This window comes from Pantherophis guttatus, chromosome 4, assembly GCF_059756535.1.
Source record: "Pantherophis guttatus breed Tessera chromosome 4, ASM5975653v1, whole genome shotgun sequence".
NCBI lineage: Eukaryota > Metazoa > Chordata > Lepidosauria > Squamata > Colubridae > Pantherophis > Pantherophis guttatus.
The window spans coordinates 10,434,664-10,459,692 of record NC_142066.1 but is presented as its reverse complement, the minus strand read 5'-3'; the positions used below and the strand labels follow the sequence as shown (position 1 = coordinate 10,459,692).

Here is a 25,029-nt window from a genome sequence, read left to right as displayed (position 1 = left end):
CCTCCTAGACTCACAGCTAAGATTAGAGCAACATCTGATAACTTTGACTAGGGGGACCTTTGCACAGGTTTGCCTAGTGCACCAATTGCAACTCTATTTGGATCGGGAGGCTCTGCACACGGTCACTCATGCCCTTGTCACCTCACGGTTAGATTATTGCAACACGCTCTACATGGGGCTACCCTTGAAAAGTGTTCGGAGACTACAGTTGGTCCAGAACTCAGAGCGCGAGCTGTCGTGGGTGCACCTAGGTACACCCACATTACACCAATTCTCCGCGAGCTGCACTGGCTCCCTATTGGTCTCTGGTCACAATTCAAGGTGTTGGTTATTACCTTTAAAGCCCTACATGGCTCAGGGCCAGGTTATCTTCGAGACCACCTTCTGCCGCATAACTCCCAACGACGGTAAAATCCCACAGAGTTGGTCCCCTCCGGGTCCCGTCAGCTAAACAATGCCAGCTGGCGGGCCCGTGGGGGAGGGCCTTCTCTGTGGCTGCCTCAGCTCTCTGGAACCAGTTACCTCCTGAGGTCTGGACCATCCCCACCCTATTGGCCCTCCGAAAAGCGGTGAAGACCTGGCTTTTCCGGCAGGCCTGGGGCCGTTGATCTCGCTCTTATGATATGGCGAGATCCGCCATGAATGGTGTGAATGAGTTTTTAATGTTTTTAATTTTTCAATGTTTTTTTATAATTATTTTTAAAAATGTATTGTTAGCCACCCTGAGTCTTCGGAGAGGGGCGGCATATAAATTTAATTAATTAAATTAAATTAAATTAAATTAAATTAAATTTTGAGGAGTCATTGGCAGTGATGGGATTCAAGTAATTTAACAACCGGTTCCTCCTAGTAACAGGTTGGGTGGGCGTGGCTGGGATTATATGACTGACTAGCCATGGCAAACTTGACATCACTCATGGCAAGGTGGGGCATCATAGGTGGGTGGATGCTGCTGAAAAAACCAGTGGCGCAATTTGCCGTTTCTCCAATCTGTGCAAAAATTTAACAACTGGTTTGCTTGGACTGCTCCAAACCATATGAATCCCAACCCTGGTCATTGGCGCTCTCTGAGCTTGGTTGTCTCCTTGCAGACATTTCCTTTATTGGTACATGCTGGCTTTTTCTAAAGCTCTGAATATCTGGTTCTATCCATCAGTCTGAAGTCCTGTGGAATACAATCAGGAGAATGTAAAGGGTCCATTCTCCTGATTGTATTAACAACCATTTGTTGTGACATCCTATAATTTTACAGAAATATGGACACACCTCACCCCCATCCCTCTGGGAAGAGATCCTACAGATGTCATCAGGGTCACCTCTGAATTGTTAAATGAACTGATGATGTTACCTAGGTTGGGTAATGAAACATATGCCAGAAAACAGCAAAGCTCAGAGAGCACCAAGGACCCTTCATTTCAAGCCTGAGCTAAATATATTCTCCTTTTTTGGTACCCTGTTCTCTGTAAGCACCTGTCCCTGTATTCTCTATTCTGAATTAAAATAGTTAAATCCAATACACCATCTTTCTGTGTCCATGTTTGCATATTATTGTAAAAAAAATCAGCTGATTTTTAAAATTACTTTTATTTCAGAAAGAGGGGCAACACTTTGTCAAATTGACAATTAACAAGTAGATGACTTTTTTAAAAGTCCACTAGGAGAAAATATTTTAATAGATGATTAAATCTTTCTGGGATTGGTCCAAATTACTGTCATGTGTTTATTTGCTCAAAGCTCCAGAGATATTCCAGAAAGCAGTGAAAAATAGAAAGCAAATTTGAAAGAGGTTATAAACTAATCCTGGTTCAATGGAGAGCTTGGGGTGGTGGGAAATGTCCAACAGTGCTATTGAGTTCAATGTCTCCAGCATCCGTTCTTTCTTTGATCAGACCTATTTCAAATCTGAGTTGTAGAAATCTCAGTCGTTCTTCAAGCACGTGTCTATAAAAATGAAAAGTTTAGATTGATGCTTTGGTCTCTGGACGTGTGTTGGGAAGATCCAGAATGCTAGATCAGCTCCATTGGTGTGGCTTGATATGTTGGAGACCTCTTTGGGAAGATGTTTTGGCTGCTAATGTGTTATTCATTCTGATGTTCCCAGTAATCAAAGTGAACGCACTCAAGTGCCCAGATGTTGATCCTATCCCAATTCCACATGAATGGTACCAACCAGGTGATCTCCTCATTGGAGGGATGGCTTCACAGATCATCTATGCCTTCAGTGAGCATTCATTTCATGAACATCCATCTCAGGAGCTCTATGGACTTTCAGAGTAAGCAAAATCCACTCTTTTCTTCACCTAATGATTCCTTGTTTCTTTTCTCCAGTTTTTTCTAGCTGACCACATCTATCTCTATGAAAAAAAATCCATAAAGAAAGCAGATGAAAGCTTTATCAGATCAAGTAATCACTTTAGTTTCTGAGAGTTTCTGGCTGTAGATTTTGTTTCCCATCATTTTTATCTTAAATTTAATGTTATGTAGGTTAAACATGATGGCTAAATAGCTAGATTGCAAATCCCTAAGAAAGGGGATTTCATAAAATGAAGAAATACTTTAAAATATATGGTCCCCTTATTATTAAATAAAAGAATAGAATTATTATTTTTTCCAGGAAGAAAAATATATATTAAGAATTAATCAATTGATTAAGTATGCCCAAGAGCATCCATAGCTTTTCATTCTCATAAATCTCATCTATGATTCAAAATAAAAGTTAGATTTCTTGGTGCAGATTGAAACAACTCACTGTGGCCAACCTGCAGCAGGACAATTCACCACAGGACAATTTAATCATTCAGTTTGTCTAGATCTCCTCGATACCATGTCTTGATGTTTTCTCTTAGCTCACATATGGATCATTTCCCCTGGAAGAAATTGATAGCTGTCAATCATCTTCACTTTACTTTATGGCCCCAAATGAGGTTCCACAATATATCGGGATTATCCGATTGCTTCAACTTTTTGGATGGAAATGGATTGGGCTCTTTGTTGCAGACACCAAGAGTGGAGAACATTTTTTGCAGAAATTGGAGTCCTTGTTTTCTGAGCATGGAATCTGCTTAGCTTTCACACAAAGATTTCCACAATTATTCTGCTTGGATGACTTGGCCATAATAAGTGATATCATGTTTCATTTTTTTACACATTTCACAGATGTTAAAACAAATACATATATCATCTATGGAGAATCTTTTGCACTTGCATGGCTCACAGCTCTCAAATCTCTGTGGGATGCTACAAATAAGGGAAATGCATTTTTAAGCAAGGTGTGGATCAGCACCAGCCAAATTGATTTCATGCTACCAGGATCTCAGAGGGAATGGAATCTCCAATTTTATGATGGGGCCATTGCCTTTCAAATCCATTCCAGTGAAAATCTGGAATTTGAGGAATTTCTTCAGTCCATAAAGCCATATTCAACTCATGGAGATGGATTTCGAAATCATTTTTGGGAGGAAGCATTCAACTGTTTCTTTCCTAATTCAGAATTGTCATCAGTGGACAGACAAAAATGCACTGGGAATGAAGAACTGGGGAATCTTCCCGAATCTATATTTCAATTGCAGATGACAGGTCACAGCTATAGCATTTATAATGGGGTTTATGCTGTAGCTCATGCTTTGCATAGCATGCTATCCAAGGGATCCAATCTGAAAAAAATCTTGGCAGATAAAATTGCTGAATCTCCAGAACTACAGCCTTTTAAGGTAACATATCTCCAGCAAAGTTTTTTTTTTTCCTTTCAATGAAGAACTTATTTCAAAATAATTTAGCTCACAAAATCGGCTAATCTTTAATTCCAGGCACAATCTATTGTTCAAAGAGCTACAGTAGCAGCCAAAATTGTGGAAACCTTTTGGGAAAAGTGTATTTTCTAAAACTAGCTAATAAGACCACTTTTATTTGCAGTAGTACCATAAAATTATATATCAATGGAAAGACAATTTAATTAGGAATGTAATGTAATAACTTTTATGAAGGATTTGCTATTAGAATAGCAGTTACAGTATAAAGAAGAAAATTGAAACATGTAGAAAAAAAATGAGATATACAAAAATTATCACCATGTCAGTTAATACTTAGTTGAGTAATCTTTAGCATGAATTTCAGCCTTATAATGTCTTCCCATGGAGTGAACAAAGTCTTTTAATACTGCAGCTGTTATAATGTGAAATCAAGATTGAATGATTGCTTCTATTAACTGGGTTTTATTGCTGGGTCGCTTCTGACTAACAAGTTTCTTTAGTCGGCTCCATAGATTTTCAATTGGGTGAAAGTCTGGGCTATTCCCAGGCCATTACAGCAGTGGAATAGGATTATTTTGAAACTCCAAAAAAAGAAAGAAAGAAAGAAAGAAAGTGGTGTTATTAGCCATCAAACCTCAAAAATACACTTTTCTCAAAAGGCTTCCACAATTTTGGCCACTACTGTATGATAAAAACAATTATTGACCTTATCTGCTCCAATTAGATTCAAAGTTTCTTCTCAACAAAGTTTGCATCACACAATTCTGTATGTTATTCATTGATAGGTTGACTTTTTGCTCTGTTGTGGAAAACTGCATATACAATAGTTCTGTGTTTTGTATTGGCATTTTGTTCAATGAAACTGAATAACGATTTTGGGAAGGAAAACATAGAACTTCTGATATGTTGCTTTCTCTTATCATTGTGAATTCTACTTCATTGCTTTCTTCTTCTCTTTCAAGTAGCTCCACCTATTTCTTAAAGGCATTTCTTTCAACAATTCAGCAGGTGAAGGAGTGTCTTTTAATGAGAAGAGGGAAGTTGCAGGTGGATTTAGCATCATCAATATGATCGCTTTTCAAAACAGGTCCATCCGGAGTGTGAAAGTTGGAACGCTACATCCTGATGCCTCCCATGGAAATGAATTGATCATTAATGAAAATCTGATAGAATGGCACAAAGGTTTTAATCGGGTATGGAACTGCATAAATGTAGAATATTTTTTTTACAACCTTTTTAAAATAACGGAACAGATTTCAGTTAAAATGTCTCCAACTGATCTCTGCTGGTCATGTCAAGAACCTTGGATTACTCATATCAAATGATCAAAGTACCAAAGCCCACTGTAACAACATCGCCAAAAAGGCATTAAGATTTGTAAACCTAATCTTGTGTAGCTTCTTCTCTGGTAATATTACACTACTAACCAGAGCATACAAAACATTTGCTAGACCAATTCTCGAATACAGCTCATCTGTCTGGAACCCGCACTGCATATCGGACAATAATACAATTGAATGTGCCCAGAAATATTTTACAAGAAGAGTCCTCCACTCCTCCGCTTGCAGCAAAATACCTTATGCCATCAGACTTGAAATTTTGGGCTTAGAAAATTTAGAACTACGCCACCTTCGGTCTGACCTAAGCATAGCTCATAAAATCATCTGCTACAATGTCCTACCTGTCAATGACTATTTCAGCTTCAACCGCAACAATACAGGAGCACACAATACATACAAACTTAAAATGAACCGCTCCAAACTCGATTGCAGAAAATATGACTTCAGTAACCAACTGGTCAATGCCTGGAATGCACTGCCTGACTATATGGTTTCATCCCAAAATCCCCAAAATTTTAACCTTAGACTGGCTACTTTTGATCTCACCACATTCCTAAGAGATCTGTAAGGGGCGTGCCTAACATTCCTGTCCTAATGTCCTCTTTAATTGGATTCATTTTATGTATTCAATTCATGCTTATATTTATATATATATTATCTAATACGTATTCAACAAATAAATAAAATAAATAAATAATGATTCTCTTTATAGGTGGACTAGTTGACTGTATTTTCAGCTAATGAAAAAGCTGAATAACTTGGCAATTACCTGTGCAAACTTTTCCATGTTATGAGCAGATTCTACCAGTTTCTCTGTGCAATGAACACTGTCGCCCTGGATCTTGGAAGAGAAAATCTGAAGAGAAAAGCTTCTGCTGCTACGATTGTGTTGCATGTCAACAAGGGAAGATTTCAAGCAAGACAGGTGAGTAATGAAACTGTACAAAAATTTGAGAACATTGGGCAGTAAAGGAATTGTTTCATAAAATGTTACAATAAATTTATTTCTTATTAAAGTTTTCTAGCCTATAAAGCAAGGAATATGGGTAACCCCTACGAATCTCAGTTATTATTAATCTCAATTAGTAATAATCACCCAGGTTTTAAAATAATACATCCTGCAGAATCCTGTAAACCATACAACGTCTCTTTTGTTACAGCATTTTTGTGCCAGATGTAAGAATGTAAAGTGGAATAAAAACATGATTAATTTTTGGGAGGTCCTACAGATGGCATCTGTAGACCAAGACTGTATTGTGGCTCAACCATACTATATATACTGCTCATCCAAAGCATTAAGAAGCATATCAAGGGGGAGAAAATGGCAAAATTAGCTACTTAATTGTTGTAAAATAGAATGGAAAAGTTCAATATCCAACATGATAAAACTGTTATAATGTTTTATAATAGTTTTATATATTATATTATAGCATAGTACAGTACAGTACAGTACAGTACTATACTATACTATACTTGTATGTATTATATGAAATCCTTCAATATTTTATGATACGGTCTATAAAATGGTTTCATCAAAATTATTTACTATGGAGGTGATTGTGTGGTGCAGGAAGTGCTGCTAAATAATGTTAATCTTGTTTAATAGTATTCCCCAAAATTTGAAAATATCGTAATAGCTTTCAAAATCTTGAGAGCACCATGTGAAATCATGGATGTTTCAAACACTTCCTCCAAATTTCAGTAAAATACAAACTGGGATATTAAAAGAAAGGACAGAAAATAATTATTTTTAATACATTTTAGACTTAGGGTTTCCATTTGGAAACTATATATGCTTATATCTCACAGGAACTGGGGACTTTTTTGTGTATGTAGTTGTCTATTTCTTAAATTTGTTTGCCACCCATGTTGCCAGAAGGCAACCCATATTATGGGCAAAATTGTGTGGAAATGCAAACAAGTACATTTAAGAAAGCATTTGAACTGCTGGTATGTTCCTTGTAAAATTAAAAGAAAAATAACAGAACAATCAATATTATCTATAGATTGCTGTCTATTAATTAATTAATTAACTAAACAAAAACATTTCTAGACTACACAATCTCAAAAGACTTTGTGTATCTTGACAAATATGAAATTATAATAACAATAACAGCAACTAAATTCTGCACCATCTAAATTTAAATTATTCATTGTAATGATTTTTACAACATTGTATATTTTCATATCACACCTGAGTAAATAATTGATTTTTGATATAGTTAGTAAATACTTTGGAAAAACCCTTGGAATATAGTTACATAGGGAAAAGATCACAAAATGAATGATCAGTCTTCAAACAGTACCATAAAATATTTATTAAAAAGTGGTAAGTAGGAAATAGGTGAGTTTTCTTTTGTTCCTTTATCCAGATACAGAAGATTGTTTCAAATGTCCTGAAGATCAGTATCCAAGCAAGGATCAAGATCGATGCCTTAACAAAACAATGAGTTTTCTGTCTTTTGAAGAACCTTTAGGGATCAGTCTGGCCTCAGCTGCTGTTTTCTTCTCCCTCATGACAACCAGTGTGCTTGGAATTTTCCTTAAACGTAGAGATACCCCCATTGTCAAGGCCAACAATCGGGACCTCACTTACACACTACTCGTTGCCCTTCTGCTCTGCTTTCTCTCTTCTTTGTTATTTCTTAGTCAACCAGGGAAAAAAATCTGCCTTCTCCGTCAACCAGCATTTGGCACCTTCTTCTCAGCTGCTGTTTCTTGTGTGTTAGCTAAAACTATTACCGTGGTTGTCGCTTTCATGGCTACTAAGCCAGGTTCTTCAATGAGAAAATGGGTGGGGAAAAGATTGGCTCTTTCCATTGTCCTTTCTTGTTCTTTTCTTCAAGCAGGTCTTTGCATTCTGTGGCTGGCAACATCTCCTCCATTCCCTGAGTTAGACATGAATTCCCTTACAGAAATCATGATTTTGCAATGCAATGACGGCTCCATCTTCATGTTCTATTGTGTCCTGGGCTATCTGGGCTTCTTGGCTATTGTCAGTTTTATTGTGGCTTTCCTTGCCCGTAATTTACCTGACACCTTTAATGAAGCCAAGTTCATCACTTTCAGCATGTTGGTCTTCTCCAGTGTGTGGATCTCCTTTGTTCCAACCTATCTGAGCACCAAAGGAAAAGCCATGGTGGCTGTGGAGATCTTCTCCATCTTGTCTTCCAGTGCTGGGTTATTGGGATGTATCTTTTTCCCCAAATGTTTCATCATTGTGTTCAGGCCAGAGCTTAATAGCAGACACCTACTAATCAAACGAAATAATTAAATTAGGTCTACATTTTTTATGACTTACACTGTAGGAATATTAGCAAAGGAAAATAAAAAATTGGTCTTTTTAATTTTTCTTCCTATCCTCTCTTCCATGGGAAACATGAACATTGACCTTTGTTGTATTCACTTCTTCAGTAACTGAAGGCACAACTAATTTAGGAACTGGAGGAAAGATTACAGCTACAAAATAGAAATTAAACATTTAATTAAACATTTAACAGGGGCCTGGAGTAGAGATATAGAGTTGGGTATCATCATCATATTGATGATATCTCACCTCAAACTGATAAATCACCTCACACACATAGATATTAAATATAGCAGGAGAAATCACCAAGTCTTGAGGCATGCTCAAAGAAGGGATCATGGCCAGGATCTCTCCTTGAATATCAACACCAACTGAAGCCACTGCAGAGGAAGGAGGACAACCAGCACAGTACCACTCACCCCCCAATTCCCGGAGCTGGCCTAGACTTATACTATGATTGATGTTGTTGAATGCCTTTCGGTGGTCAAGAAGAGTCAGGATGGATGCTCCACCTCCATCTCACTCCTATCAGAGGTCATCTATGGGTGCAATCAATGCCATCTCAGTCCTAAATCTTGAGACAGACAGAATGAAGCCTAGATAATCCAATCCATCCAAGGTCATTTGCAGTTGTCATGCAACCACTCTTGCCGTTTTCATTTCTAAACATAGAAAATTTGAAACTGGGTGAAAATTGTCCTGTTTAGTTGGGTTGAGTGATGCTCCTTTAAGGAGAGGGCACACCATAATCTCTTTAAGAGCTGTTGGGACCACTCCTTTTTCAAAGGTAGGTTAACTACTGCCATACTATATCCCATGCTCCTTTCAACACAGCTTTAATAAGCCAGGAGGGGAAAGGATCTAATAAATAAGTCACCAAACAAGCCACTAAGAGGGCCTTGTTCACTTTCTCAAGCTCCCTGGTCTCAAACTCTTTCCAGGTCATCTTGTAAGCCCCCACACCTGACAGATCCTGCTTTAAAGTTGGAGTCCAACATAGAGCTAATTTGAGTGGCATTGTCCAGCAGAAGTGCTATGACTCTTTAGGTCTTACTCCTTCGAAGAAGGTACTGAGTCACCTGAAACATATATTTCTTAGACTTAGACATTGTTGAAGCTATTGAGGAATCTGATAAGGAAATATCTCTGAAAAAATGACCCAAAAGGTCATGATTGTATTTTATATTCTTAATTAAGATAGTTAAATTAAATATTTCATCTTTCTTTCTGTGTCCAAGTCAGAGGTGGATTTCAGATATTGTTACCATTGGTTCGCTACGCCTGCATGCATCTTCCGCATATTGCTCCCAGCCTTCGGTGCATGCGTCCGGCCTTCTGTGCAAGCACTTTGTTCTCGCGCACACGTTCTGCGCATGCATCCGGCCTCAAAAACATAGCTAAATAGGACAGCATAGTACCAGGGCAGGTGGGTGGACCCACCTGTGATATCTGCTACTGGTTCGGGTGAACTGGTCCGAACCGGCTGAATACCACCTCTGGTCCAAATGTATAGATTATTATTATTATTTTTTTTAAAAAAATCTATTCGTTAATGTTATTTTTGCCATGAGGAGCACTTTCCCTCCAACAATTAGAGTAGCCCTGAGCCTGTTGGTTTTGAAGGGTCATTGGTGCTCAATAGAGCTTGGTTGTTTCTTTGCAGACATTTCCTTTATTGGTACATGCTGGCTTTTTCTAAAACTCAGAATATTTTATTTTTATTTATTTATTTATGTAATTTATATGCTGCCCTTCTCCCAGCTGCAGGGCAGCTTACAAAAACAAAACAAAGAATTACATAAACAATTAAAATTAGTTTAAAATTAAATTAAAACCAATTAAAAATTATTAAAATTATTTGAAGTCACCCCTACGGATTCAGCCCATTTGGTGAAAAAGCCACATCTTCAATTCGCAGTGGAAGGAGAGGAGGTTCGAGGCTGTCCTGAGGCCGGTGGGCAACCCATTTCAGAGGGTCGGTGCTCACACAGAGAACGCTCTCCCCCTGGGGTCCTCCAGCCGACATTGTCTGGCTGATGGCACCCTGAAGAGGCCCGCTCTGTGTGAGTGCCCCGGACAGTGGGAGGAAATCAGGAGATGATCCTGCAGATACCCCAGGCCTAAGCCATGTAAGGCTTTATAGGTGAGCACCAGCACCTTGAAATGAACCCAGAGAGCCACTGGCAGCCAGTGCAGCTCACGCAGGAGAGGTGTCACATGGGAGTACCGAGAAGCCCCCGTAACAATCTGCGTGACCGCATTCTGGACTAATTGTAGTCTCTGGGTGCATCCCAAGGGCAGCCCCATGTAGAGGGCATTACAGTAGTCCAACAGAGACGTAACAAGGGCATGAGTGACCGTGGCAAGGGCATCCTGATCTAGGAAAGGGAGCAACTGGCACACAAGGCGTACCGGTGCGAAGGCCCCCCTGGTCACAGCCGTCAAATGATCTTCTAGGGATAGCCATGAATCCAGGAGGACTCCCAGATTGTGGACCCTTTCTGAGGGAGTAAGGATCTGCCCTCCCATCGCTAGTGATGGGGCCACTAGATCAAGAGATGCCAGTATCCACAGCCACTCAGTCTTCGATGGGTTGAGTCTGAGTCTGTTTCTTCCCATCCAGGCCTGCACCACTTCCAGGCAGCGGGACATCATATAAAGGGCATCCCCAGGGTGATCCAGGGTGGAGATGTAAAGCTGAGTGTCATCAGCATATTGATGGTACCTCATACCAAAACCCTGAATGATCTCACCCAGTGGCTTCATGTTAAAGACCAGAGGGGAGAGAATTGACCCCTGAGGCACCCCACAAGTGAGGGGCCTCGGGGTGGATCTCTCTCCCCCTGTCCACACAAACTGCAAGCGGCCCGAGAGGTAGGAGGAGAACCACCATAAAACGGTGCCTCCCACCCCCAACCCCCCGAGTCGCTGCAGTAAGATACCATGGTCAATGGTACTGAAAGCCGCTGAGAGGTCAAGAAGGACCAGGATGGAGGAGCTGCTGTGCCACCACAGACTCAACAACCTTCGCTATAAAGTGAAGGTTGGAGACTGGATGATAGTTATTAAGTTATTATCTTCCCTGAAAGAAGCGTTGACAACCACTTGAATCCAGCTTCCAGTCACCTCCCTGGCTGCAGAAACGAGCCCGGAAGATCAAGGGTCCAATAAACATGTGGAGGCACCAGTCGACCCATAATCCTGTCCACTTCATCCATCGTAACAGGCTCAAATTCAACCCAGATGTTACCATCAGGACAGGCCCCTGTCGACTCGTCAGACTCTGCCCAGTCAGAGTCCAACCCAGTCCGAATCTGAGTGATTTTATCTTGCAGAAACTGTACAAAATCCTCAGCTCTGCCCTGCAACGGGTCCTCCCTCGCTCCACGATTGTGGAGAGAGCGGGTTACTCTAAACATGGCGGCTGGGCGATTTTCTCAGATGCAATGAGAGCGGCAAAATATTGGCACTTTGCCGCTTCCATTGCCACAAGATAACACCTAATATGGGTTCTTAACTGTATTCAGTCAGATTCGGATCGGGAGGATCTCCAACCGCCCTCCAGGCGTCTTTTCCGACGCTTCATTTCCCTGAGCTCCGCGGTGAACCAGGGAGCCACCTGGGATCTGCGTCGGGTCAGAGGCCGCAGAGGCGCGATTCGATCCAAGGCCCCCACCGCGGCCTGTTCCCAGGCCACGACCAGGGCCTCAGACAAATTGTGGGATAAGGAAGCGGGAAAAGACCCAAGCTTCATCAGGAACCCTTCCAGGCCTATCAGGTGCCTGGGGCAGAACAATCTCACTGGTTCCACCTCCCAGCAGCGGGGGATGACAGAGAGAAAGTCCAGCCTGAGGAGGGAATGATCGGACCATGACAGGGGATAGGTTGATAAGTTTTCCCTACCACGATCGTTTATCCACTGTCCAGAGAGAAAAACCAGGTCGAGTGTGTGTCCTCCCTTATGAGTTGGGCCCTGTACAACCTGAGTTAGATCCATGGCCATCATGGAGGCCATGAACTCCCGGACTGACTCAGATGTCTCCCTGGCCAATGGCAAATTGAAATCTCCCACAAACAGAAGGTTGGGGAGTTCAACCGCCAATTCGGCCAGGACATCTAGTAGTGCGGGCAGGACTGAGGCTACAACACTGGGAGATAGGTACGTAACCAACAGAACCAACTGAACTTCAGGGTCCCATTTCAGAAGGAGGGACTCACACCTGCCTATCTGAGGAACAGAATATCTGGTTCTGTTCATTGGTGCATGCAGTCCTATAACTTTACAGAAATATAGACGCATCTTGTCCCCATCCCTCTGGGAAGAGATCCTACATATGTCATCAGGGTCATCTACAGATTGCTAAATCAGGATCCTGCTAAGACTCATGATCTTACCTAGATTGGGTAATGAAACATAAGCCAGAAAACAGCAAAACTCAGAGAGCACCAAGGATCCCTCATTTCCACCCAGAGCTACACATATTCTCCTTTTTTGATACCCTGTTCTCTGTCAGCACTTGTCCCTGTATCCTATATTCTGAATTAAAATAGTTAAATCCAATACATCATCCTTCTTTCTGTGTCCATGTATGTATATTATTGTAAAAAAAAAATCAGCTGATTTTTAAAATTATTTTTATTTCAGAAAGTGGGGAAACACTTTGTCAAATTGACAATTAACAAGTAGGTAGGTTTTCTAAAGCCAGCTAGGGGGAAATATTTTAATAGATAATTAACTCTTCCTGGAATTGGTCCAAATTACTATCATGTGTTTATTTGCTCAAAGCTCCAGAGATTTTCTAGAAAGCAGTGAAAAGTAGAAAGCAAGTTTGAAAGAGGTTATAAACTAATCCTGGTTCAATGGAGAGCTTGGGATGGTGGGAAATGTCCAACAGGACTATTGAGTTCAATTTCTCCAGCATCTGTTCTTTCTTTGATCAGACCTATTTCAAATCTGAGTTGTAGAAATCTCAGTTGTTATTCAAGTACGTGTCTGTATCTCCATCAAAATGAAAAATTTAGATTGATGCTTTGGTCTCTGGACCTGTGTTGGGAAGATCCAGGATGCTAGGTCAGATCCATTGGTGTGGCTTGATATTTTGGAGACCTCTTTGGGAAGATGTTTTGGCTGCTGATGTGTTATTCATTCTGATGTTCCCAGTGATCAAAGTGAATGCACTCAAGTGCCCAAAAGTTGATCCTATCCCAATTCCACATGAATGGTACCAACCAGGTGATTTCGTCATTGGAGGGATGGCTTCACATATCCTCTATACCTTCAGCGAACATTTGTTTGATGAACATCCATCTAAGGAGCTCTATGGACTTTCAGAGTAAGCAAAATCCACTCTTTTCTTCATGTAATGATTCCTTGATTATTTTCTTTCTCACTTATTCATATCTCTATGAAAAAAGGTCCATAACAAAAGCAGATGGAAAGCTTTATCTGATTGAGTAAATGTTTAAGTTTCTGAGAGTTTCTGACTGTAGGTTAAATAAGACTTTTCTTTCCCATCAGTTTTATTTTAAATAAAATGTTATGTAGGCTAAACATGATGGCTAAATTCCAAATCCCTAAGAAAGGGGATTTAATAAGATGAAGAAATACTTTAAAATATATGGTCCCCTTATTGTGAAATAAAAGAATAGAATTAATTTATTTTTTCCAGGAAGAGAAATATATCCATAAGAAGGACCATTAACATCCAATATAGATAAGTTTATTTGAAAGATACAGTAAAATTAAAAATTTACCTAGGCGCTCTTCATAACTGAAAAGATTATAACTGAGGAAATTTAGAAAGCAAATTTGCATTAAACTCGGTGCTCCAAAATTCTTATCTGAAATTTGATTTTTTTTCTTAAAGTATAACAGTGCTTGAAGCAATGAAAAAAGGCAGATTATTTTCTACTCCACCTGATTAGAAATAATTATTAATACTTAATCTAATTCATCATTGCCTTCAATATTGGAGGAATAACTTCCCATGTGTAATGTAAATCATGATAAAAATTTCCTGTTATAAATAATAGATCAACTTTAGTTAAATTAAAGATCATTATACTATAAAGAAATGTTAAACTTTCTTTCGTAGCATAGGCAGAAACTGGGATTTTTCATTCTCAACTAAGTCACCCACTGAAGAATAATTTTCTCAAGGATTCTGGAGAATTTCACACTGTATTCTCTACTGTTGGTCTCCCTCTCAGATTCCTGTTCTTTCCCAAGCCAGCTTCAGAAATCATGCTGTGTATTGCAGTGTTCTCTGTGTTCCACTGAATTAAGAAATTCCTCCTTAGTTCTAGGTTGGAGCTCTCCGTGATTACTTGCCATCCATTGCTCCTTGTCCTGCTCCTGGGGACTATTGACCCATTGGTTGACCCATTAACTCATTGCTTTCATGAACTTTCTAAACACTTTTCACTCCATACGAAATGTGAAAGCTGTTCTTTCACTAAAATATCATAATACTTGAAAGGGGAAGAAGGGGTGAGATTATGGATTGTTACAGAATAGCAAAACACTTAGGAAATGATGGGTGAAGATTCATACAATGAAAAAAAAAACTTTTTTTGGTGAAAAAGTGAAAATGGAACAAATGAACAAATGAATCAAAAATGGAACAAGTATCTAATTTCAGTCTGACATTATTTGAAATATAGACATACAAATATATTTAGAGAGTTCAAGGCAGAGTTAGCCCATGATAAGATGAGCAGCCAATAAAGGTGATAAATTTAAATAAATGTATGTATGAATGAATGTATGTATGTATGAATGAATGAATATTTCTCTCAATACTGTTCACAAAAGACTTTCTTTATTTGCAGTGTGATCACAAAATTCTACCAGCATGTCCTTTCCTTGGTCTTTGCTGTCAAGGAGATCAATGAGAACCCACAAATCTTGCCCAATGCTACCCTTGGATTCCACATCTATGACAGCTACACCAATCCTAAAATGACCTATCGGACCACGTTGGACTTACTTTTCAAATCCGATAGATTTCTCCCCAACTACAAATGTGGACTTCGGAAAATTCTCTTGGCCATCATTGGTGGACTTGGATCAGATACTTCATCCCATATGGCAGAAATTCTAGAGCTCTACAAAATCCCACAGGTGGGTCCAGGGATCAGGGGATTTATCTTGTTTCTGTTAACCGATTTAAAGAATTAATCAATTGATTAAACGTACCCAAGAGCATCCTTAAGTCTTCTTTCTCATAAATCTCATCTAAGATTTAACAAGTGATTGTTAAATCACTTAAAACCATTTAAAAACCATTAAGAAAACCATTTAAATATTAGCCAGCAGTGTGCAGCAGCTGCCCAAAAAAGCCAACACAGTTCTGGGTTGCATAAACAGAAGGATAGAATTAAGATCATGTTAAAAGTGTTAATACCACTTTATAATGCCTTGGTAAGGCCACACTTGGAATATTGCATTCAGTTTTGGTCGCCACGATGTAAAAAAGATGTGGAGACTCTGGAAAGAGTGCAGAGAAGAGCAACAAAGATGATTTGGGGATTGGAGGCTAAAACATATGAAGAAAGGTTGCAGGAACTGGGTATGTCTAGTTTAATGAAAAGAAGGACTAGGGGAGACATGATAGCAGTTTCCAATATCTCAGGGGATGCCACAAAGAAGAGGGAGTCAAACTATTCTCCAAAGCACCTGAGGGTAGGACAAGAAGCAATAGGTGGAAACTAATCAAGGAGAGAAGCAACTTAGAACTAAGGAGAAATTTCCCAATTTAATTGTTAGAACAATTAATCAGCGGAACAAGTTACCTCCAGAAGTTGTGAATGCTCCAACACGGGAAGGTTTTAAGAAGATGTTGGATAACCATTTATCCAACATGTTGATACCTACACCATGTAGATATCGACATCGTGAAGTGGTGTAGGGTTTCCTGCCTAAGCAGGGGGTTGGACAGGCAGATCTCCAAGGTCCCTTCCAACTCTATTATTCTATTCTATTCTATTCTATTCTAAAAAGATTTCTTGGTGCAGAATGGAACAATTCATTATGGCCAACTCATAGAAGAACAAGTCGCCAGAGGACAATTCAAAAATTCAATTTAATTGTTTTAAATAATTTTTAAAAATATTTTATTTTTTCTTGTTCACATTTCACTTTGTCCCTCCTTTTTTCACCCTTTCTTTAATGATTCGATTCCAACATTTCTTCTATAAGAATCTTTTCCTGAGATGAGTTACCCATGGTGAGTTTGCCTAGACCAGTGATGGTGAACCTTTTTGGCACCGAGTGCCCAAATTAGAATGTACGTGAATGTGTGTGCATGTGCGCATGCTAGAGTGGTGAAAATCCAAAGACCAGTTGGCCAGTGCCCATGCGGGCACTGGAAAATGGCCTGAAAGCAACCCGAGAAATGGCCAAAACACAGGCATGTCAGCCAGCTAGACTTCGGGTTTCTGGCACGCACATACGTGATGGCCACACGCATTGGAGCACCAGAAACCCAAAGATCAGCTGGCTGGCACACACATGACTGTTTTTTGGCCCATTTTTGGCCCATTTTTCCAGTATCCATGAAGACCAGCTGGCTTGGCGCACACATGCACACCAGAAACCAATGGTGCACATTCCCACAGAGAAGGCTCTTTGGGAAATCATCGCCATAATGGGCCTAGACCCTTCTTGGTGAATGCCGATGATATTTTAACACATTTATTGAAAAAAACATTGATGACCAGGAATTTAACCATATTCTCCAAATTTGAGAATTTATGGATCAAGTGTCAATTCTAATCTGTCAAACCAATTTCTGAAGAGATCCATAAAAATCCATGACCAAAACAAAAAACCATGTACCACGTCTTGATGTTTTCTTTTAGCTCACATATGGATCCTTTCCCCTGGTGGAAATTGATAGCAGTCAATCATCTTCACTTTACTTTATGGCCCCTAATGAAGTTCCCCAATATGTAGGGATTATCCGATTGCTTCAACTTTTTGGATGGAAATGGATTGGGCTCTTTGCTGCAGACACCAAGAGTGGAGAACATTTTTTGCAGAAATTGGAGCCCTTGTTTTTCCAGCATGGAATCTGTTTAGCTTTCCTACAAAGATTTCCAAAACAAATGCGTTTGGATGACTTGGGCATATTAAGCAATATCATGTTTCATTTTTATACACATTTCACAGACGTTAAAACAAATACATATATAATCTATGGAGAATCTTTTGCACTTGAATGGCTCACAGCTCTCAAATCTCTGTGGGAAGCTGCAAATCAGGGAAATGCATTTTTAAGCAAGGTGTGGATCAGCACCAGCCAAATTGATTTCATGCTACCAGGATCTCAGAGGGAATGGAATCTCCAGTTTTATGATGGGGCTATTGCCTTTCAAATCCATTCCAGTGAAAATCTGGAATTTGAGGAATTTCTTCAGTCCATAAAGCCGTATTCAACTCATGAAGATGGATTTCGAAATCATTTTTGGGAGGAAGCATTCAACTGTTTCCTTCCTAATTCAGAATTGTCATCAGAGGACAGACAAAAATGCACTGGGAACGAAGAACTGGGGAATCTTCCCGAATCTATATTTCAATTGCAGATGACAGGTCACAGCTATAGCATTTATAATGGGGTTTATGCTGTAGCTCATGCTTTGCATAGCATGCTATCCAAGGGATTCAATCTGAAAAAAATCTTGGCAGATAAAATTGCTGAATCCCCAGAACTACAGCCTTTTAAGGTAACATATCTCCAGCAAAGGGTTTCAGAACTTATTTCAAAATAATTTAGCTCACAAAATCAGCTAATCTTTAATTCCAGGCACAATCTATTGTTCAAAGAGCTACAGTAGCAGCCAAAATTGAAGAAACCTTTTGGGAAAAGTTTATTCTCTAAAACTAGCTAATAACACCACTTTTTTTTTTTTGCAGTAGTACCATAATATTACATATAAATGGAAAGATCATTTACTCAAGAATGTAATGCAATAACTTTTATGAAGGATTTGCTATTTGAATAGGAGTTAAAGTATAAAGAAGAAAATTGAAACATGTAGAAAAAAAATGAGATATAAAAAAATTATCGTCATATCAGTTAATACTTAGTTGAGTAACCTTTAGCATAAATTACGGCCCTACAATGTCTTCCCATGGAGTGAACCAAGTCTTTTAGTTCTTCAGCTGTTATAATGTGAAACCAAGATTGAATGATTGCTTCTATTAACTGGGTTTTATTGCTAGGTCGCTTCTGACTAACAAGTTTCTTTAGTCGGCTCCATAGATTTTCTTTTTTCTTTTTCTTTTTTCTTTTTGGTTTTAAAAAACAAACTTGATTAGAGTTTAAAAAAATAAAATTGTATAAAACATTCACAACCTTAAAATACAATCAACAGTATCAACAAACAACAAACAAAATAAGTATATATAATGTATATAAGTAAAAATATACACAGTGACTTATTTCCTTTTTTTCCTTAATGACGTTGTATAATTATTACTTTTAATTTCTTACTAAATTTTGACTTTACCTTCTTTTCCATTGGTTTATCCACTCATACCAACTGTCCCATATCTTAAAATACTGTGAGTCTTCCTTATCTTTCAATTTCAATGTTAGTCTATCCATTTCTGCACATGTATAATTTTTTTGAATTATTTGCTGCTCCGTTGGCAATTGATCTATTTTCCAGATTGTGCTAGGGCTAACCTAGCTGCCGTAATTATATGTAATATTAGGTACTTTTTTTCTTTTCTAATGTTTTGTTTAAGCATTCCTAACAAAAATATTTCTGGTTCTAACTCAAAATTTAGAGCCTGGTGGCATAAAGTATTCTATTGTATGTAGAGGAGTGGAATACTCTTCTTGTGAAATACCTCTGGACTCGCTCAATTGTATTAATGTCCGATATACCGTGTGGATTTCAGGGAAATGAGCTGTATTCAAGAATTGGTCTGGCAAAGGTTTTGCATGCCCTAGTTATTGGTACAATGTTACCGGAGAAGAAGCTTCGCAAAATTAGCTTAACAACTCTTAATGCCTTTTTGGCAATGCTGTTACAGTGAGCTCTGGGGCTTAGATCATTTGAGATGATTACTCCTAGGTCCTTAAAAAGTGAGTTTGTAACCACCAGCCTGTATTTGGTGTTCTGATTTTTGTTGCCAATGTGTAAGACAAAGCATTTGTTAGTTGAGATTTGGAGTTGCCAATTGCACGACCATTCAGACCCATAGTCAAGGTCTCTTTGTAGGCAGCAGTATTGTTGGTGGTGTTTAATAGTTTTATGTCATCAGCGAAGAGGACAGAGCTCCTTATAATATGATCACAAAGGTCATTTATGTAAAGCAGAAAGAGTGTGGGTCCTAAAATGCTGCCTTGTGGGACATCGCTGTTAACTGGTGCCGGGTTTGATAGGGCGTTCCCTATTTTGACTACATTTTGCCTATTTGACAGGAACAGGGCTATCCACTTGTGAAGGGATCCTGAAATACTGTAAGAGCTTAGTTTTAACAGTAGTTTGTTGTGTACCACTGAATCAAAAGCTTTGCAGAAGTTTATGTAAATTAGGTCTATTGCTTTAACCTGGTCGACCTTGTAGGTTGACTTTGTAGGTTGACTTCTTGCTCTGTTAAGGAAAACTGGAATTATGAAATTCTTTGCCATCTACAGTATTTGTTTTGTATTGCCATTTTGTCCAATGAAACTAAATAACGATTTTGGGAACCAAAACATGGAACTTCTAATGTATTGATTTCTCTTATGATTGGGAATTCAATGTCATTGCTTTCTCTTTCTCGTTCAAATAGCTCCACCCTTTTCTTCAAGACATTTCTTTCAACAACTCAGCAGGAGAAGGAGTGTCTTTTAATGAGAAGAGGGAAGCTGCAGGTGGATTTGATCTCATCAATGTGATAGTTTTTCCAAACAAGTCTATTCGGAGTGTGAAAGTTGGAAAGCTAGATCCTGATGCATCTCATGGAAATGAATTGATCATTAATGAAAATCTGATAGAATGGCACAAAGGTTTCAATCGGGTATGGAACTACACAAATGTAGAGTATTTTTTTTTTACAACTTCTTTAAATAACGGAACAGATTTCAGTTAAAATGTCTACAACTGATCTCTGCTGGTCATGATTCTCTTTATAGTATGACTAGTTGACTGTATTTTCAGCTGATGAAGGAGCTGAATAAGTTGGCAATTCCCTGTGCAAACTTTTTCATGTTATGAGCAGGTTCTTCCAGTTTCTCTGTGCAATGAACACTGTCGCCCTGGATCTTGGAAGAGAAAATCTGAAGAGAAAAGCTTCTGCTGCTATGATTGTGTTCCATGTCGACCAGGGAAGATTTCAAGCAAGATAGGTCAGTTATGAAACTGCAACAATTTGAGAACATTGAACAGTAAAGGAATTGTTTCATCAAATGTTACAAGAAATTTATTTCTTATTAAAATTGATGTTTTCTAACATGATTAATTTGGGGAGGTATAAGATGGTTGGAAGAGTTGGGGGTGGGAGGCACTGTGTTGCGGTGGTTCTCCTCCTTTCTCTCTGACCGGTCGCAGTCTGTGTTGACAGGGGGACAGAGGTCGACCCCGAGGCCCCTCATATGTGGGGTGCCGCAAGGGTCGGTCCTCTCGCCTCTCCTGTTCAACATTTATGTGAAGCCGCTGGGCGAGATCATCCGTGGTTTCGGGGTGGAGTACCATCAGTACGCTGACGACACCCAGCTGTACATCTCCACCCCGGATCACCCCAACGATGCCCTTGAAGTGATGTCCCGGTGCCTGGAGGCCGTACGGATCTGGATGGGGAGGAACAGGCTCAGGCTCAACCCATCCAAGACTGAGTGGCTGTGGTTTCCGACGTCCCGATATAGTCAGTTGACGCCATCACTAACTATTGGGGGCGAATCATTGGCCCCCACGGAGAGGGCTCGCAACTTGGGCGTCCTCCTGGACTCACGGCTGTCTTTAGAAGAGCACTTGACGGCCGTGACCGGGAGGATTTTTCATCAGGTTCGCCTGATTCGCCAGTTGCGTCCCTTTCTGGATCGGGACTCTTTACGCACGGTCACTCATGCCCTTGTCACCTCCCGCCTGGACTATTGCAACGCTCTCTACATGGGGCTCCCCTTGAGGAGCACCCGGAGGCTCCAACTGGCGCAGAGTGCAGCTGCGCGGGTGGTAATGGGAGCGACATGGCGTTCCCATGTAACACCTCTCCTGCGCGAGCTGCACTGGCTCCCGGTGGTCTTCCGGGTGCGCTTCAAGGTTTTGGTTACCACCTTTAAAGCGCTCCATGGCTTAGGACCCGGGTACTTGCGGGACCGCCTACTACCACCAATAGCCTCCCACCGGCCGGTACGCTCCCATAGAGAGGGGCTCCTCCGGGTGCCGTCAGCCAAACAATGCCGACTGGCGGCCCCCAGGGGGAGAGCCTTCTCTGTGGGGGCACCTACTATCTGGAACGAGCTCCCCCCAGAGATACGGAGGATCCCGGATCTGTGCACCTTCCGCCGCGCCTTAAAGACCTTACTATTTCACCAGGCCGGCCTGGCCTAATTTTCCCCCTCTTTTATAAAAGATTTTTAAAATTTTAAATATTTTTTAGTATTTATATATTCAATTTTAAATTGGTTTTAAAAGTTTGGGGTTTTAAATTTGTCGGGGCCAAAATTATTTAATTTGATTTTATTCTATTTTTTAAATTTTGTATTGTATGTGTTTTTATTGTTTGGCTGTGCACTGCCCTGAGTCCTTCGGGAGTAGGGCGGTATAGAAATCTAATAAATAATAATAATAATAATAATAATAATAATAATGGTCATCCAAAGCATTAGACGACAATCTAATGAACATCAAGGGGAAGAAAATTGAAAATTATCAACTTAATTGTTTTAAAATTGAATGGAAAAGTACAATATCCAACATGATGAAACTGTTATATTGTTTTATAATAGTTTTATATTATTTATTTATTATTTATTTATTAATTAAGCTTGTATGCTGCCCTCTCTCCGACAAGACTCAGGAATAAGTTTTTACAAGCAAGAATCAAAATTTAAATGTTAAAATTATTAAAATTCCCCTTAAAAACTCCTTCAGTCCCATCCAGCCTGGTGAAATAACCATGTATTAAGGTCACGGTGGAAGGAGTGCAGGTCAGGGGCCACCCGGAGCTCCAGGGGGAGTTGATTCCATAAAGTGGGTGCACCCGCAGAGAAAGCCCATTCTCTAGGAGTCGACAGTCGGCACTGCCTGGCCGATGGCACTCCAAGAAGGCCCTCCCTGTGGGAACACCCCAGGCGATGGGGAGCTGTCGCTGGCCGCAAATAGTCAGTTAGGTGCCCCAGACCTAAGCCATGTAGGGCTTTATAGGTGATAACCAGCACCTATAAATGATATGATATGATATGATATGATACGATATGATACGATATGATACGATACGATACGATAAGATATTCCATATTTTATGACACTGTCTACAAAATGGTTTCATCAGTATTATGGAGGTGATACTGTGGTGCAGGAAGTTCTGCTAAATAATGTTAATCTTATTTAGTGGTATTCCCCAAATACTACTAAATATCGTAGTAGCTTTCAAAATCTTGAGAGCACCGTGTGAAATCATGGATGTTTCAAACACTTCCTCAAGATTTCAGTAAAATACAAACTGGGATATTAAAAGAAAGGACAGATCTCACAGTCCGACTCGAGTGCCAGCTGCACAGGCTGCTGGCATAGCACCACACCAGCCTCCTCGCTGTCTGATTCAGCTACTAGCTGCACAGGCCATGTAGGAGCCACAACAATTATGGACAAAATTGTGTGGAAATGCAAACAAGTACATTTAAGAAAGCATTTGAACTGCTGATATGTTCCTTGTAAAATTAAATGAAAAATAACACAACAATCAATATTATCTATAGATCACTGTCTATTAACTAATTAATTAAATAAACAAACACATTTCTAGACTACACAACCCTAAAAAACTCTGTGTAGCTTGACAAATATGAAATTATAATATCAATAACAGAAACTACATTCTGCACCATTTAAATTTAAATTATTCATTTCAATGAATTTTTATAACTTCATATATTTTCATATCACACTTGAGTAAATAATTGATTTTTGATATAGTTGGTGAATACTTTGGAATAGCCTTGGAATATAGCTGCACAGAGAAAAGATCACAAAATGAATTATCAGTCTTCAAACAGTACATAAAATATTTATTAAAAAGTGGTAAGTAGGAAATAGGTGAGTTTTTTTTTTCCTTTATCCAGATACAGAAGATTGTTTCAAATGTCCTGAAGATCAGTATCCAAGCAAGGATCAAGATCGATGCCTTAACAAAACAATGAGTTTCCTGTCCTTTGAAGAACCTTTAGGGATCAGTCTGGGCTCAGCTGCTGTTTTCTTCTCCCTCATGACAACCAGTGTGCTTGGAATTTTCCTTAAGCGTAGAGATACCCCCATCGTCAAGGCCAACAATCGGGACCTCACTTACACATTACTCATTGCCCTTCTGCTCTGCTTTCTCTCTTCCTTGTTATTCCTTAGTCAACCAGGGAAAATAATCTGCCTTCTCCGGCAACCAGCATTCGGCACCATCTTCTCAGCTGCTGTTTCTTGTGTGTTAGCTAAAACTATTACCGTGGTTGTCGCTTTCATGGCTACTAAGCCAGGTTCTTCAATGAGAAAATGGGTGGGGAAAAGATTGGCTCTTTCCATTGTCTTTTCTTGTTCTTTTCTTCAAGCAGGTCTTTGCATTCTGTGGCTGGCAACATCTCCTCCATTCCCTGAGTTAGACATGAATTCCCTTATAGAAACCATGATTTTGCAATGCAATGAAGGCTCCATCTTCATGTTCTATTGTGTCCTGGGCTATCTGGGCTTCTTGGCTATTGCCAGCTTCATTGTGGCTTTCCTTGCCCGTAATTTACCTGACACCTTTAATGAAGCCAAGTTCATCACTTTCAGCATGTTGGTCTTCTCCAGTGTGTGGATCTCCTTTGTTCCAACCTATCTGTGCACCAAAGGAAAAGCCATGGTGGCTGTGGAGATCTACTCCATCTTGTCTTCCAGTGCTGGGTTATTGGGATGTATCTTTTTCCCCAAATGTTTCATCATTGTGTTCAGGCCAGAGCTTAATAGCAGACACCAACTAATCAAACGAAATAATTAAATTAGGTCTACATTTTTTATGACTTACACTGTAAGAATATTAGCAAAGGAAAATAAAAGATTGGACTTTTCAAATTTTCTTCCTATCCTCTCTTCCATGGGAAAGATAGTTTACAGTGGATCTTAGGGAAATGAAGCATCGGAAAAGATGCCTGGAGGGCGGTTGGAGATCCTCCCAGTCAGAATCTGACAAAACACAGTTAAGAATCCATATTTGGTCTTACCTTGTGGCGATGGAAGCGGCAAAACACCATTATTTCACTGCTCTCATTGCATCTGCAGAAAAACGCCCAGCAGCCTTGTTTAGAGTGACCCGCCCTCTTTTCAATCATGGAGCGAGGGAGGACCCCTTGCAGGGCAGAGCTGAAGATTTTGTAGTTTCTCCAAAATAAAATTGCTCAGATCCAGACTAGGTTGGACTCTGACTGGGCAGAGTCAATCGAGGAGACAAGGG

General features: G+C 39.8%; 2 protein-coding genes across 2 annotated transcripts; both read left to right on the top strand.

Annotated features, from left to right (window-relative positions):
• The first annotated feature begins 638 nt into the window (after positions 1-638).
• Positions 639-8,430, top strand: LOC132711299 (vomeronasal type-2 receptor 26-like). Its single transcript, XM_087893312.1, has 5 exons — positions 639-645; positions 2,102-2,273; positions 4,837-4,942; positions 5,888-6,014; positions 7,462-8,430. The coding sequence occupies exons 1-5, from the start codon at positions 639-641 to the stop codon at positions 8,361-8,363; spliced, it is 1,314 nt and encodes a 437-aa protein (XP_087749438.1). The 3' UTR covers positions 8,364-8,430.
• Positions 8,431-12,391: 3,961 nt separating this feature from the next.
• On the top strand, positions 12,392-24,650 carry LOC148113714 (vomeronasal type-2 receptor 26-like). Its single transcript, XM_087893310.1, has 6 exons — positions 12,392-12,555; positions 13,454-13,729; positions 15,228-15,519; positions 20,185-20,412; positions 20,614-20,740; positions 23,675-24,650. Exons 1-6 carry the CDS (start codon positions 12,392-12,394, stop codon positions 24,574-24,576), a joined length of 1,989 nt encoding a protein of 662 aa, XP_087749436.1. The 3' UTR covers positions 24,577-24,650.
• Positions 24,651-25,029: the final 379 nt, after the last annotated feature.